The sequence below is a fragment of the Pelodiscus sinensis genome, chromosome 20 (assembly GCF_052426305.1).
Source record: "Pelodiscus sinensis isolate ZL-2025 chromosome 20, ASM5242630v1, whole genome shotgun sequence".
NCBI classification, from domain to species: domain Eukaryota; kingdom Metazoa; phylum Chordata; order Testudines; family Trionychidae; genus Pelodiscus; species Pelodiscus sinensis.
In genome coordinates this window covers 19,085,291-19,100,340 of record NC_143071.1, presented here as the reverse complement: position 1 = coordinate 19,100,340, position 15,050 = coordinate 19,085,291, and the positions used below count along the sequence as shown (strand labels likewise).

Genomic DNA, 15,050 nt, shown 5'->3' with positions numbered 1-15,050 from the left:
CTTCGCCTTCTAAATTTCCCAGAGGTGATTCTTTTTGTGTGTGCGCGCATTGGGATTGTGCAGCCTAGACATGCTCCATGCCGTTCCTCTCTGTACACCAAATACCCAAACTAGCAGCCTTGTTCTTTCTGTTTTGCATAGCTCCTCTGAAGACAATGCTGGCCTGGCCCTTTAAGGCAAAATCCCCCAGCTCTGTCTAGAAGTGTCCCTCCTGATTAGACAAGATACCTTAGGTGGGGCCCACGGGGGAGGGGGCAAGTGGCTTTAACCCCAAACGTGATTAGCAGTGTTAAGATAAGATGTTGGATGCTTAACAGCAGCTATTTGTGTTTTGGGTGGGGCCTGTTTTCCTATCTCCTGGCAAGTACCCCTTGCTGCCACTCGTATTCTGTGCTGCCTAAGAGCAAAAACTGGATGTGGAGCTGGAGAGCTTAAAAAACTTACTTTTCCTAACTCCCGCCATGGATGTTACTCTCCTCATTAGCTCACTAAGCAAGGGGCTGTAGAACAACAGGTTAGTTAATTATTTCATGACCTTCTTTAATTCATTTGTTATTTATCACTGATTCCCTCCTCCACCCCACCCTGGCCATGGATTGGTGTTTTGAAAGTGCAGGTTGCTCAGTCACCTGTGCCATGGAGCCCTTATGAGCCCTGCAGAAGTTCTAAGCTGCTTTTGGGAGGCTTAAAACTCTGATGTGGAATAACCCTGCTTCCTTTGGAAATCCAGCTGGTTAGACATTTTGTAACAGAAAAGCAGCTCCCTCCCCTGTGTCCTTTGTCAGTAACAGCCTGGGCCTAATGCCTTTGGGACTTTCCAGGTAGCATGTGATTAGCTTTTGCATGAGGAGCTGGGCTTGAGTAGGTGTGCTTAGAGGGTTTAATCTCTTAGGGCTCCCCTACGGAGCAGGGTTAAAGCCGAAATAAGCTACACAACTTGAGCTATGCCAATTGCATGGCTTAGGTCAAAATAGCTTATTTCAGCTTTTGGTGCTGTCTGCACAGCAGGAAGTCTGAGTTAGAGCACTTCTCCAGCTTCCTTTACTCCTCGTAAAATGAGGGCTAGAGGAGTCTGAGTAAGAAGTCCTCCTAATGTTGAAATAACTGCTTGTAGTGTAGCTGTGGACTACATCTGAAATAACACTGCTGTGTAGATGTGTGCTTATTAGAGGTCTTGCTCTACCAGGAGCAGCTAGTCAGTGGATTATCACTTACATCCCCTTCCCATGTCCCTAACACTGTAGTGGTGTCTATTTACAAATAAAAGGGGTGTGTGGAAATCTGTGTGTCCCTATGAGCACTGGAGGAGGGTATGTATAATCCAAACCAGCAAAGCAAGCCCTGAGCAGCTAGTTCAGCACCAGCCTATAGAGGCAGCAGAGCTGATTTCAATTCCTAGCTCTGCCACTGATATACTATTTGTTCTTGGGCAAGTCATTTAATCTCTCCATGCCTCCATTTCCTGACTTCTTCAGTGTGGATGGTTAACACCAGCCTCCTCTGTCAAGCCCTATGTAAAGTTATTAGCCAGGAACCTAGTCAAATGGCCCCTGTAGGTCAGAACTTTACACAGGGCTCTGTAACTCACCTGCACTGCACAGGGACCCGTTCCACAGGCATTTTACCAGTGCTGCTCAGCTCCTTGATCTGCTTTGGATCCCACTGCAGGGATCTGTGCTCCTCAGCAGCATGGTCCCCACACAGCACCTGGCACCAAGAGCTATAAAGGCAGCGCTCAAGTACAGACAACTTCTAAAACATTTTACCCTGGGTCTTATTCTGTCTCTTTCCTCCCCCCCCCCCCCTCCCCATGAGGCAGTACCTCATCTGCCACCAAACCCAGCCAGTGGGTTGTAAGGGTGAAGAACAATGAGAAAAAACAGCAGGCCTGCTTCTGGGGTAGGGCAAAGAGAGTTTCATGCCACTTTTAGTAGTGTCTCCATTTGGGAGCCAGTTTGGCCCATGTATAAGTTAGAGCAGCCTCTGGGCTATTTGGATTTAAGACCAGTTGCCTCTGGCCCCCAGGAATGGCCAAAAGCATAGAGAGGCTCTGCCACCTGGCCGGGTTGATTTAGTTGGAATTGGTCCTGCCTAGAGCAGGGGGCTGGACTTGATGACCTTCTGAGGTCTCTTCCAGTTCTATGATTCTATGACCATGCCTGGTGTGGGCTACACATATGGGAGCTAGGAAGTAGATTTCCTTTGCCAGCTGTGCACCCCCTCGGTATTCCTATCTGAAGGGAGTAGGATCTGGCTTTACAGATCCTTTGCACTGGGGGGGCAGGAAGAGCCATTTCAGAACTGAGATTCTGTGGCTCCGTAAAGCCCAGGAGCAATGGGAGACAGCTGCAGGAGGGGGAAGCGAAGAAGGAAATATTGTAAAGGAAGCCATGCTGCACAGGAGTCCTCCAGATTCCCTCTTTCCTAAAAGGGCTTCATTTGTCATGTATTCGATCCTTTGCATTAGACCTCTGGTTTTTTAAAATAAGATTGTGCATGGATCTTAGGCTGTGTCTACACTGGGCCACTTATTCCGGAAAATCAGCCGCTTTTCCGGAATAAGCTGCGAGCTGTCTACACTGGCCCTTGAATTTCCGGAAAAGCAATGACGCTCTACTGTACAAAATCAGCCGCTATTCCGGAAAAACTATTCTGCTCCCGCTCAGGCATAAGTCCTTATTCTGGAACACTGTTCCGGAAAAGGGCCAGTGTAGACAGCCCAGTAGTCTTTTCCGGAAAAAAGCCCCGATCGCGAAAATGGCGATCGGGGCTCTTTTCCGGAAAAGCGCGTCAACAGTGGCCACAGACGCTTTTCCGGAAAAAGGGCTTTTCCGGAAAAGCAGCCTGCCAATGTAGACGCTCCTTTTCTGGAAAAACTGAAAACGGAATAGTATTCCGTTTTAAGCATTTCCGGAAATTCATGCCAGTGTAGACACAGCCTTACAGCACATGGATCCAACTTTCCATTGCCAAACACCCATTCCATTGACAAAACTCCCGTCAATGAAATTGCCATTAAAAGACAATTGAGTCTGCTGGTTAAAAGTCTGCATTGATGAGATGGTTAAAAACTCCTTTGCTAACTAGGCCTCACCCTCGGTTCATTCATACTCTGCCAGCCCCTGGGCGACATGGAGTGGGGGCTGGCTCTGGGCTACCAGAAGGAGTGGGGCTTCAGCACTGCTTGGAGTACGTGGCCCTGCACCCCAGCATGGCACCCCCACAGCAGTGTATAGGGTCTGGGGCTCCAGCCATGCCCTTTGAATCTCTGGGCTCCAGGGCAATTGCCCCCTTTGCTCCCCCTCCCTGCTCCCTGTTGGTGGGCCTGCCAGCTCCCTTCTATGTCACATGCTGCCTAGTGCTAAAAGAAAAAGTTCTTTCCTTAGCATATGCACCCCCCAACCCAACACACACACACACACTCTCTGCGCCGATAAGGCCTCATTCTCTTTCTCTTCCTCCCTGCCTTTTTAAGGCATCCAAGCTCCTCATCCCCAGAGGAAACCTGAGGAGGTCAGATAAAGTATTCATGGCTGCAAGAGGAAACCCAAACAATTAAGCAACACACGTTGGAAAACAGCCCCCTTTAATATTTCAGGAGTGCTTTGTTGCCTAATTGTCTGTAGCTCAATGGTGCCAGGGTGATCCTGTCGCAGTGGAACTTTGGCCATTTGTCCCCTGTTGCTCCTGCCCAGAGATTGACCAGAGGGCCAGGTGGTTGGGCTGAAACACCGTGTGAAGTTTTTGGAGGAAGACTGTATTACACTGTGCGGCCGGCTGTGCTTTGCTTTATTAGGGTCCTCGCTGAAGTCTCCCAGGTCCTCTCTGAACTATAGGACCCAGCTCAGGCTCTCCGGCTATTAATTCCAAGAGCTCCCTGGCTGACCCTGGAAAGGGAGCAGTCTCTGTTCCTCTTTGACCAGCAGTAGAGGCGGGGCTAGTCTCCCAGCCCCACCCCGCCCCTTCCACCAGGCCCCGCCCCTTCCACAGGTTGAGCCAGCCCACAATTGCATACCAAAATTCATTAAGTGGTCCCCCTGCGAATATTATTGCCCACTACTGCTGTGCAGTGAGCTTATTCTCTCATGAGTAGTGGCTCCTCTACTCCATGGGGAGGCAGCAAAGTTCTCTATGAATAAGAGAATCAAAAGGTTAAGTTAAATTCCATAAAATAAGATTTGAATAATTATGAGGAGGCACCTGGAAATCCCCAGGGGAGGCTAATGGGCTGGGGGAGACAAGAACTGAAGTCTCTCTTGTCTAATTTTTCATTGCAGTGAAAAATACACCTTAAAAACTGTTTTATCAAGCAATTGCTGTCTCTCCACTGCATGACCAGGTAGGATACCATTTGGCATTTAGTATATTGCAGATATTTCCCAAAGCCCACAATGGGCAGTGTTAAAGCTGACTGGTCCCACATGACTGCGGACAAAGTAGCAGCCACGTTTTCCAGAAGGAGAAATGGAGGCACAGGGCCTGAATTGACTCTAAACAGCCCCTGCTCCAACCCTTGAAGCGTGTGTATGTCTGCACATTTGAGGTGCATGGTACTGACAGACCTTTCACTGAAGTGAGATAGGGTGGGAGTTAATTGCCCAGTTCCCCACTGAAATTCAATGAGAACTGGGTGCTCAAACTCCTTGTGGTTGCTTTGAAAGGCCTGGCCATGAGTTTTATCCATCAATGAAGAGAGCCTTCAAGAACTGGTGGGAGTTGCTTCTTCAAATACATTGCAGCTAGCTGACGGAGAGCTAGTGTTGGAGGATTCACGGCTGTGGCATTGGCGAGTGACTATTTCTCTGTAAATTAGCAGCCTGTGCCATTCAGTCATGTGGATTTATTCTTACTCTAGCAGGGCACACGGAGCAGCCAGGGGAGGTCGCAATGACATCACAGAGCTTATGACATTGGAGGGGCCAGCACCTCTACTTGATATAGCTACAGATGCCAGGGCCTTGGGCCAAGAGCTGCCTGCTGAAGCATTTGTTCTAGAACCTGCAGTCTCCTGGCAACAGCGGGACCATCCCTGGTAGTGATCAGAGAGCAGGGGAAGGAAGTTCCAAAGGGATTGCCCAAAACCCCGCTCTCCTCCTTCTCAGAGGGATTGGCTGCTCTCTTTTCTCGCCCTTTACCTCAAAGGCACCCCCGGCCCCGGGCACAGCTGCCATGCGGGTGGAGAAGGTTGGGTGCTGGAGGAGTGGTCTAGATGGGCCCAGGTCCTGCAGGGAGAAGTTCCTACAAGCTTGGAATGAAAAGCTGAAACTCCAGCCCTGCCCGATCTCTCCACAAGGGCCAAACGGCCCCTCCCCCAGCAGCATTCCGACCCAGGGCCCGTGGCCCGGGGCTGAGCCGGTACCTTTCTCCCTCAGGGGAGCCCTGCTGCATCCCAGCTCCAGCCCTGGTGACAATGCCTTTTATCTCCTGGCCATGGTGACTGCACTGGACCACTCGGGCTCCCCCCCTGTGTCCCTTGTGGCACCTGGGGGCTGCTCCGGGCACACACCCAGAACTCCCGCTGAACTACAACCCTGGGCAAAAGACCCAGGTCCTTTCTACAAGGAGCTGGCAAGCCTGCCCTTGGCCTGGGAAGGGGACACGGAGGAGGAGCTCCTCCAGATCTGTGCATCGGACTTGCTGCTGGGCTCCTCTCTGAGGAAGAGGCCGCGGTTGTTACCCCCCCACAGGAAGATGCATGTCGAGGTATGGAAAAGAAAAGCGGCATCTCCCCAGCTGGAGGAAGATGTGAGAAGCCCGGTCCCTCTGGAGTACAGTCACCTGGTAGATGCCATGGCAATGACAGAGCTGGCAGACATTTCGGAGGTGGAATCTTTCTACCGGCAGTTCACTCCCTGGCCAAGACGACGAGGCTCTTGCAGGAGCAGTAGGGGGGCTCACGCTCACTCGGCGAGCACGTCGCCTGCCAGGGAAGCCGCTGAGGCTGCCCACCAGCAGCATAACTTCTGGGCAGCAGCAGGCAGTGGCTGCGAGCCGCCCCCCAAGAGCAATCGCAAGAGAGGCCTGGCCTCCGTTTCCACCCTCCTGCTGGCTGCCAAGCGGCCCATGGACAATGCTTGGAGTGCGCACCTCCCACCCAAGAAGCGGTACATCCAGTACTGACTCCAGGGGGCGCATGGGGCTCTTGTCCTTCGCTCGGACTCGCTGCCGTGCTCCTATGACTTCAGTGTAACGAGGAGTTCTCGCCCAGCCCAGAGCCACGCCCTCGCCAGAGCAGTGTCCCCTGCAGCAGCCCCCAACCCGGGGACGCCTGCGAAGCCCCCCTTTACCTCCATTTTAAATGGACAGTTGTGTTTTTTAAAATAAATTCTTGGTTTTAGGTGTCATCTGGTGTTTAGTCCCTGCAGGTGGCGGGTTGAGGAAGAGGCACTTGGGGGCTCCCTCAAGAGAAGGGGGTGCCATTTATCATGTTGGTGCCTGGTCTGGCCTCTAGGTCAGTGGTGGGCAAATGGCAGCCCACGGGCCGGATCCAGCTCCCCAGGGTGAGCCCCTGGCGGCCGCCGCCACTATATTTACTATTCCTCTTTACTCAGCTCTGGTGAGGCCACATCTGGAGTACTGTGTCCAGTTCTGGGCCCCCAATTACAGGAAGGATGTGGATGCATTGGAGAGGGTCCAGTGGAGGGTGACCAAAATGATTAGGGGGCTGGAGCATATGACCTATGAGGAGAGGCTGAGGGAGTTGGGTCTGTTTAGTCTGCAGAAGAGAAGAGCGAGGGGGGATTTGATAGCAGCCTTCAACTTCATGAAGAAGGTTCCAAAGAGGCTGGAGAAAGGCTGTTCTCAGTAGTGACAGATGGCAGCACAAGGAACAATGGTCTCAAGTTGTGGTGGGAGAGGTCCAGGTTGGATATTAGGAAAAACTTTCCCTAGGAGGGTGGTGAAGCTCTGGAATGGGTTACCTAGGGAAGTGGTGGAGTCTCCATCCCTAGAGGTGTTTAAGTCTCGGCTTGACAAAGCCCTGGCCGGGTTGATTTAATTGGGATTGGTCCTGCCTTGGGCAGGGGGCTGGACTTGATGGCCTTCTAAGGTCTCTTCCAGCTCTATGGTTCTATGATTTACCTATGCTGGCACAACCAGGGAATCAGACCTCACCAGACCCAGGACAGACACAGCGCTGCCAGCAAGTCTGTTGTGTAGACAGGGCCTCCGCTATTCTTGGCACTGCACACTCCTTTCTTAAAGAGAAAGAGGCAGCTCCTGCTAGAAGATCTACTCTTGTGTGGGAAATAGGACTTGACACAAATGCTCTCCCACCCCATGTGTTTTGGCCTTAAAGCGGGGGTGGGCAATAATTGTTATGGGGGGGCACTCCAAGAACTTGGTAAGTGGTCAACGGCCACACTGTTCTATGGAGGGGGTGCAAGGTCTGGGATGGAGGTTGGGTGCAGAAGGGAGGACTGAGATGCAAGAGGGAGTGTTTGGCAAAGGAGGGGGTTGTGCCCTGGGACAGGGAATTGGGGTGCAAGAGGGGTCTTGGAGGAGGTTTGGGTGCAGGAGTGGATTCTGACTGTGGGAGAGGTATAAGAGGGGGTTCAGGGTCAGGTATGGAGGTTGGGTGCAGAAGGGAACTTGGAGAAGGGGATTGAGGTGCAGGAGGTGGTGCGGGGATTCGGGTGCAGGAGTAGATTCTGACTTGAGAGAGGGGCTAAAAGAGGGAGTGCAGGGGCTGGGAGAGAGTGTGACCGGGGCAGGGGTGCAGAGGGCTTGGGCTCTCACCTGAGGCAGGAGGTTAGGAGCAGGGAGGGTGGATTCCAGATACAGGCTCTGGCTGGGAGGCGCTTATCCTACATGGCTCCCAGCCAGCAACCCAGTGGGACCCTCGGGCTGGCTCCCCAGCTGCTGCATCCCCGCTCAAAGTGGCAGGCTGCTGGGGCCAGCATGTGCGTCTCTGCTCCTGCACACTTGCCCCTCCTGGGGAGCCGTTGGCTATTACAGGAGGGGACAGTACTGACCACAGCCAGGTATGCTGTAAGCAGGTGGTCTCCAACCAGTAGACCATCATCTACTGGTAGATCTTGGAGCCTCTGACTGGTTTGGCTGGGAGGCACTTCAGCTGCCCCTCCCCACATTGCCTTGCTGCTCCTGCCCAGAGCCTCAGAGCTGCCCCCTGGGAGCCTCCCACTTGTTGTGCAGAGTGGGGGAGACAGAGGCAGAGGAGCACTGATGTCACTCTGTCCCCCTCCCCTGTACCCCATCTTCCCAGAGTGAGGAGGGCTGGGCATGGTGAAGGGGTGAGTCAGGGGTATTTGGGTTTGACAAATTCAAAATGTGATCTTGTGCTTAAAAAGATTGGAGACCACTGCTGTAAGCAGAAGCTGGGCAAGTCACCCAGCGACCCAGAGCCAGCGCTGTGGCATCCCCCGCAGAGGAAGTGGTCACACTGCTCACATGCAATAGCAGCCAGGGCCCCAGAACAGGATTACACAACTCCCACGGTCTCTGCAAATCTGACCCATTGACTATTCCTTGTCGCCTCCAAACACAGGGTCAGTCAGACCATGAGCATTTTGGAAAAGCCCACCAGCCAGCTCTATAGTAACTCAGAGCTCGGGCTGTTATGCATATAAGAAGCACCTGGGATCTTTTTCAGGGGGAAAGGCAGTACGCCGTGCTTCTCAATAAAACAGTAGGAAAAGCAGCATAGGCACTTACCCACACACAGGTCCTGCAGATGAGTTATAGTTACCAGTCAGTCGTGGCTCAAGTCAATCTTATTGGCCAAGTAAGGCTGAGCATCAGTGAGGAGTCAGAGCTCATCAATGATGAATCGAGGCTCCGTCAAGGTATGGCTTGTGGGACTGAACCCAGAACCTTACGGCAAGAATGCTCCCTCTTATACTTGTGAGATCTCATGTGAGTCTTTTTGCAGTGTCATGCTGCAGTGTTTCATATGTTAATCTTGGGGGTTTCCCTGCAGTTATCCTTTGAAATTTATGGCCCGGCTTCATTATCTAATTTGTTGGTTCATCTTGGGGAGCGTCTGCCTATCTCCAGCACTTGGCTATTCTGCTAAATCAGGGCTACTCAACACATAACCTGTTTGTTTGTGGCCTGCAGTGTACTTCGGGTTTATGTGGGGCTCAACACAAGACCTGCAGGTGGGATCCTTTGAACATGGCCTCCACTGGGAACACGGTCCACAACTTTTGGAAGACACAAGTGGACGGGCTGGCTGGAACAGAGGGGTGCAGGATGTTGGCATTTCTAGCCCCCAAGAGAGAAGGAGCCAGAAGTGTGGGGACATTGTGGGAAGTGCTTTGTATTCGTCCCATCAGTGTGAAATAAGCTATTTTCATATATATTTGCATGTATATGCAACCACATTTAAGTTTCGGCCCTAAGCATGTGCTGTGAGTATCATTGTGGCCTTCCGGGCTTCCAAAGTTGAGTAGGCCTGCTCTAAAACATTCAGCCTCAGGCACCAGGGATAGTTTCTCATCATTGCCCAGTCTCTCAAGTCTTTTTGACCATCTGGACCTTCCTGATGACTTTCTCACAAATTCTTCTCTCACACCAACATATAGAGCATTCCAGACCAAGGGTGACACAGTTACTAGAAGACACAACTCAGTTTGGAAGCAGACGTTGTCTAGTCATGAGAAACAGAGTGAAATAGAAACATGCAGAACTTACCACAAATCATTGTCCGTCAGAGTGATGTCACCATATTTCCCTTTGCCGAATATAGGACACCTGGTAAAAGTACTTGTACTCGAGTGACAGATCAAACTGACCCAACCTCCCTGCCCAGTACTCTCCACCCTCCACGCCTGGCTGGGCCTTCAGGAGGGATCCACCTCTCCTGGTACCTGGTGCCGCATCTTCTCGAGGCAACGTGTGGGGGGCATGCAGAGTCACAGCCCCCCCCCCCCACCCAATTTCTATCAGGGTCCATGGCAAAGCATGGCCAGCAGCCAACCCCCTTAGTCTCCTCTCTTGTATGATGAAAAGTCCCAGTCTTATTAATCTCTCCTCACACGGCAGCTGTTCCAAACTGCTCATCATTTTTGTTGCCCTTTTCTGTAGGTTTTCCAGTGCCAAGAGATCTTTTAGCGGAGAGGTGGAGAATCTTCCCAATGGCAGTGGTGTGTGAGGCTTTGGCACATGCGGGCTTGTCTCCTTCTGGCCGGCTCCCTAGCCCATAGGCTCTTGAGCTTTCCCTAGGGCAGGGGTCGGCAACATGTGGCACAGGTGCCATGAGTGGTACACGGACAGCCCGTGCTGCCGCTGGAGCCTCGTGGCTGGTGCGCAACTGTGAGACTGCAGCACCTGTTCTGGGGAGGTGAAGAAAGAAAACTCCCCTCTCCCCCCAGCGTGGGCCACAGAGCTATACCGGGAGGAGCACCGCACCGCCCTCCTCCATGGAAAAGTCCCTCCCGTCTGCCGCTGGGTGTCCGTCTTGGCTGCTCCTGCAGGGCAGGCTGCAGATTGGGCGGAGTGGGGCCCAGACAGGCAGCAGGTGCCCTCCTCCTTCCCTGGCAGCAGGTTAGGCTGCGCTGCGCCCGGCGGCAATGGGAGGAGGTAGTGCTGGGACTGAGGACCCTGCACATGTAGGACACGGGGGGGGCTCGGGGCCCTTTGGGGCTTTGCACTTGGGGACTCCGTCTGGAGGCAGGCGGATCCGTAAATAGAAGCAAATACCTGAAATCTCGGCAAGCTGCTTCTGAAAGGTTGCTGACCCCTGCCCTAGGGGTAGGAGTGCGAGGGGGAGGGGGTAGATGGAGGAGCCTGCCAGCCAGGCTGTTGGTGAGCAGCATGACCTGACCAGGGGCTGGTCTCTGCACAGTGGCGGGAGTGCGGCACACCCCACTGGGGGAAGGGGATGTGGAGAAGCAGCAAGACAGTGAATGGGCACAGCAGGGAGAGGACAGCGAGAGGGGAAACAAGTGCCGGGCTGATGGGGGGGCAGCAGAGGTGACACATAACCAGTCACCGCCAGCCCCCACACACCAACCACCGCAGCCAGCAGCTAGTGCTGGCTGGGACCAGGACAGGGGCTGCTGGGAGAGCACCAGCCTGGCTCTCCCACCCCCTTCATCAGTCACTGGACAGCCCCCACAACAGTGTTCCCTCTGGGGGCCGCCCAGCTTCATGGGTGATTAATCAGCCCCAGCCAGCGGCTCAGGGCTCTGTGCAGGGAGCTGACTGACTGGGCGGGGCTGATTAGTCACCGGTCACGCTGTGTGGCAGCACATCTTAGAGGGGACACTGATACACACACTCATTGCTGGTGGGTGGGCAGTCGGTGAGCAGGTCAGCAGCAGGAGCCACCAGTACAGATGGGAGGGTTAAGACAGAAAATATGGGCCAATTAGCCCAATAAAAAAAAAAGAAAGTTGGGACACCTGCAGGAGGGCTTAACTACTGGACTGTCCCTTTAACAATGGGACAGCTGGTCACCCCACCAGGAAGGAACTTTGCACTGCAAATAAATTCTAGTTGGAGAAATGGAGGCAGAGAGCGAACTCTTCTGCAGCCTGCAATAACTCCCTGCCCCAGAAAGTCCACGGCATAGCTTGTACAGCATTTCCACAGCCCCCTGGGCGCTGCTCGTAGGCACAGAAAAGAATTTGTCAATCCACCTGCAGCAGCATCTGCTGGCTTCTGCTACCACTGGATCTCTTACTGCAGGGAAAGAGCTTCCCTCATGGAGGGAGGTGGCCTGCGGGGGCTGCCAGGCCACCCAAGCCTGCATGGTGGGTGTGGGCAGATGGGTCAAGTGCTGCAGGGAGAGAGCAACACACCCGCTGGCCTTGCCCTCCCTCAGCATGGCCAGGTGCAACAAGGCTCAGGGGAAGGCGGGAAAAGGGGCTGTGCCATGGCAGGCAGGTGCCCTCCCCACGTTAACACCCGGAGCAGTAGCAGTGTGAGGCATAGGAAACGCACTGGTGGACAGATATGGAAGACAGACCCGGCAGGGAAAAATTCTTCCTAACCACTGTTGTTTGCTGAGCACAGCCCTGGACTCTGCAGTGTGTGGACAGAAGCTGATTAGAAGGGATGAAACTGATTTAAACCAGCACTGCAGTGTTAGAAAACATACCTCCGAGCACCCCAGTTTATTTTGCCTGCCTTAGCAATGGAGAAGCTGAAGTTATAACTAGGTCCTTTCCTAGAGTGGAGAATGGACAAAAAGAACTAAGAAGGCAATTTGTGTATCCTCCTTCAGCTACTCTCCTGTACTGGGTGCAGCAGAGTGTCTGCCCAGCCCTCATGAGGAGGGAGAAAATGGGAGCGTATGAAAGGGCTGACAGACTAATTAGTAAGGGCAGACATATCAGAATACCCAGAAGCCCAAGCCTAGTGCCCAGTTTCTGTCTCTACAGAGGAACTCACTCCTTTTCATATTTGGCATTAACATATACCAATTGAAGGGCTTGATATATGGACACTCCAGAAAGTCAAGATGAATTAGCTACAAAGGTTAAGTTAATTCACTTAAATCCCTGTATGGAAACTGTCACTCAGGCGAGGTCTACACTACACCCAGACAGTCGGTTTAAGGTAGCTGGAGTCAACCGATGTACCTTAAATTGAGAATGGTGCCATCTCCATAGCAGGAAGTCGACGGGAGAAATGCTCCCATTGATTTCCCTTACTCCTTGTCACAGCAGTGCCCTTAGCATTTGATTTAGCAGGTCTTCACTAGACCCACTAAATTGAACCCCAGATGATTGATTGCCAGAGCATCGATCCTCCGGTAAGTGGATAAATGGCCTTACAATGAGAGGCAGAGAATCAGCCCTCAGTTAATTCATTTTCTTCTGAGTGCCGCTGTGTGAACAAGTGGAGGAATTGGAACCCAAAGCCAAAGAGTTTTCCAGTCCATCTGTCTCCTGAAGCACCCTCAGCACCTTGCCCCCAGAAGAGGCTATGAAAGAAGGCGAAAGAGACGAGCAAACTGAGATGAGGTGCTTTATAGCACTCAGAGAGGTGAGCAACCCCAACTCACTGGATACAATGTCTCCTTGGAGAGGTTAATCCCTGCGAGACTGGAGTAAGCCAAGGAAGGACGTACGTTCTCCCCACGTCCCAGCTCTTCCTCCCAGACTTAATACCCGGTTGGAATGCTGCACCTTCCTCCACCAAGAGTCATGTCTTCTCAGATGCAGGCACCTTACTTGACTTAGAAGAAGCTGATTAGGAATTAGGCAGCCGGATCACCTCCCCCGCAGGGTCTAACTCCTGAGAGTCACATCAAAGCTTAGGTAAAACAGATGTGATATTTCAGGGTGAGCTTTCAGATGTTCTGGACACAGGACAAATTCTTACACCTCACAGTTTTGAGAAGTTTGGACTTTGTAGATTCCTGTTTCTGCACAAAGAATGTTTTAGATCAGAAGTTCCTTTGGGGCAATATCCGTCTTTTCTCATGTTTGTACAGCACCTAGCACACCAGGGACACTAATCCTAGTCAGGACTCCTGGGAATAGCCCTGTGACACTCAAAGCAACACTTTCCCTGCATGTCTCCATCAGATATGGGGCTAAATCACTATTTGTTGCGGGGAGAGGGAGATAGACACCACTATCACAAAAGATTCTGCCACATCCAAACTCCAGTGTCTGCTAAAACACCTATTTACACACACACAACAAAGAGAGTCCACTTCTCTTTTCAGGAGGAAGAATCTTTAAGGAGCAGCTAGTTGAGTTGTAGATTCTTTGCCTTTGCTGCTTCTGCCCAGTTCCTCCCCTCATCATCCCTTACAGATTAATTAAATGGCAGGAGAGTTGGGAACATTAAGCCTCTGACCAGCCCATAAACACCAGGCCACAATACAAACCATTTATTGCTGCCGGGGAACTTATAATCAAAATCAAAGGAAAAAACTGAAAACAGCAGGAGATGGACATTTGTATGCAGCCAATACCTGCCTGAGGCAAGGACACATTTTAAAAAATCATTTCCTTCAACACCTAGAAAGTCCTCCTCATACACTCCTGAGCCTTAAAACCTTGTGAATGGCCAATTTATACCTGTGGTGCTTCAGTATATCAAGGGTGGCCGATGGAGATGAATGTGATAGTCACATATGTTGCATTAACAGGGCAGCTTTTCTTAAAGCAACAGCTGAGCATTCCAGGAACCTCTTGTAAAGGAGAGAGCTAACTTAGCTTAGGGGTTACAGGCCCTCCCCCATCACCATAGTATCTGAGGAGGGTGCTGATGTTCTGCGTAGAAATAACTGACACCCTGGGCTTGTGACACCCTGTGCACTAATGCACCAAGTTTTTTCCTCCCAAGTACCAGTTGTTCATAGCCCGTTTCACTCTGAACACTGCTGAACCAGCCTCCTATGTGAGACAACATAAGCCTGCGCTTGAGAGGCCCAAGAGGAACTGGGATAAGAGGAACTGATGTAGTTCCTAGGCCTAGGCCCAGATTCCGGGGGCTGAGGTAAGGCGATACTGCGATACCAGTTCATGTCATGCACCACAGTTACTGTGCATCTTTCTTTGCTACTCACATCTGGGAGGGGGCAGATGGGAGGGGTCAGAATCAGAGCAGCAGAGCCAGGGCAGGACCAGGGCACATGAGCAGAGTGATGTGGCTGTCGCTGGAGTGGGACAAGCCAAGACTACGGTGCACTGGCAGACTAGAGGGATCCTGGGCCAGAGCAGTAGAGGGTGCAGGTCAGCACAGGAATGAAGGGGTGTAGCAGGGAGGTAAGAGCCAGTCAGGAGCGAGGTGGGTGGACAGAGCCACAGAGGAGAGACGAGTGTTCATTCTCCAATTGCCTGTTTTCCGAGTGATGAGCCCCCGCCAGGGAGGTTTGCAGGAGACCTGGCAGGTGTCTCTATCACAGTGATTCTCAAACTTTTTGGCCCGCAGGCTCCCCCCACCCCCTGTGCTCAATGCAGACCTGTCCGTGGGCCACCAGCCAACCACCTATGATGACAAGATGGGTGGAGGAGTGGGTGAGAATGTGAGGTCTGGGTGGGAGGGTGGGTGCAGGCAGGGCCGGCTTGAGCCATTCCTGCGCCCCAAGCAGTGGGCACACAACGCATGTGCGGCTCCGCCCCCAG

General features: G+C 52.4%; 1 protein-coding gene across 2 annotated transcripts; it reads left to right on the top strand.

The window, feature by feature from the left end:
• The first annotated feature begins 283 nt into the window (after positions 1–283).
• LOC106732902 (uncharacterized) lies at positions 284–6,338 on the top strand. Of its 2 annotated transcripts, XM_089771989.1 has the most exons (3): positions 284–514; positions 4,278–4,339; positions 4,856–6,338. In XM_089771989.1, the coding sequence occupies exon 3, from the start codon at positions 5,170–5,172 to the stop codon at positions 6,118–6,120; it is 951 nt and encodes a 316-aa protein (XP_089628115.1). In that variant the 5' UTR covers positions 284–514; positions 4,278–4,339; positions 4,856–5,169; the 3' UTR covers positions 6,121–6,338. The 2 variants fall into 2 exon arrangements, with proteins under 2 accessions (XP_089628115.1, XP_089628116.1); XM_089771990.1 differs by lacking the exon at positions 4,278–4,339.
• Positions 6,339–15,050: the final 8,712 nt, after the last annotated feature.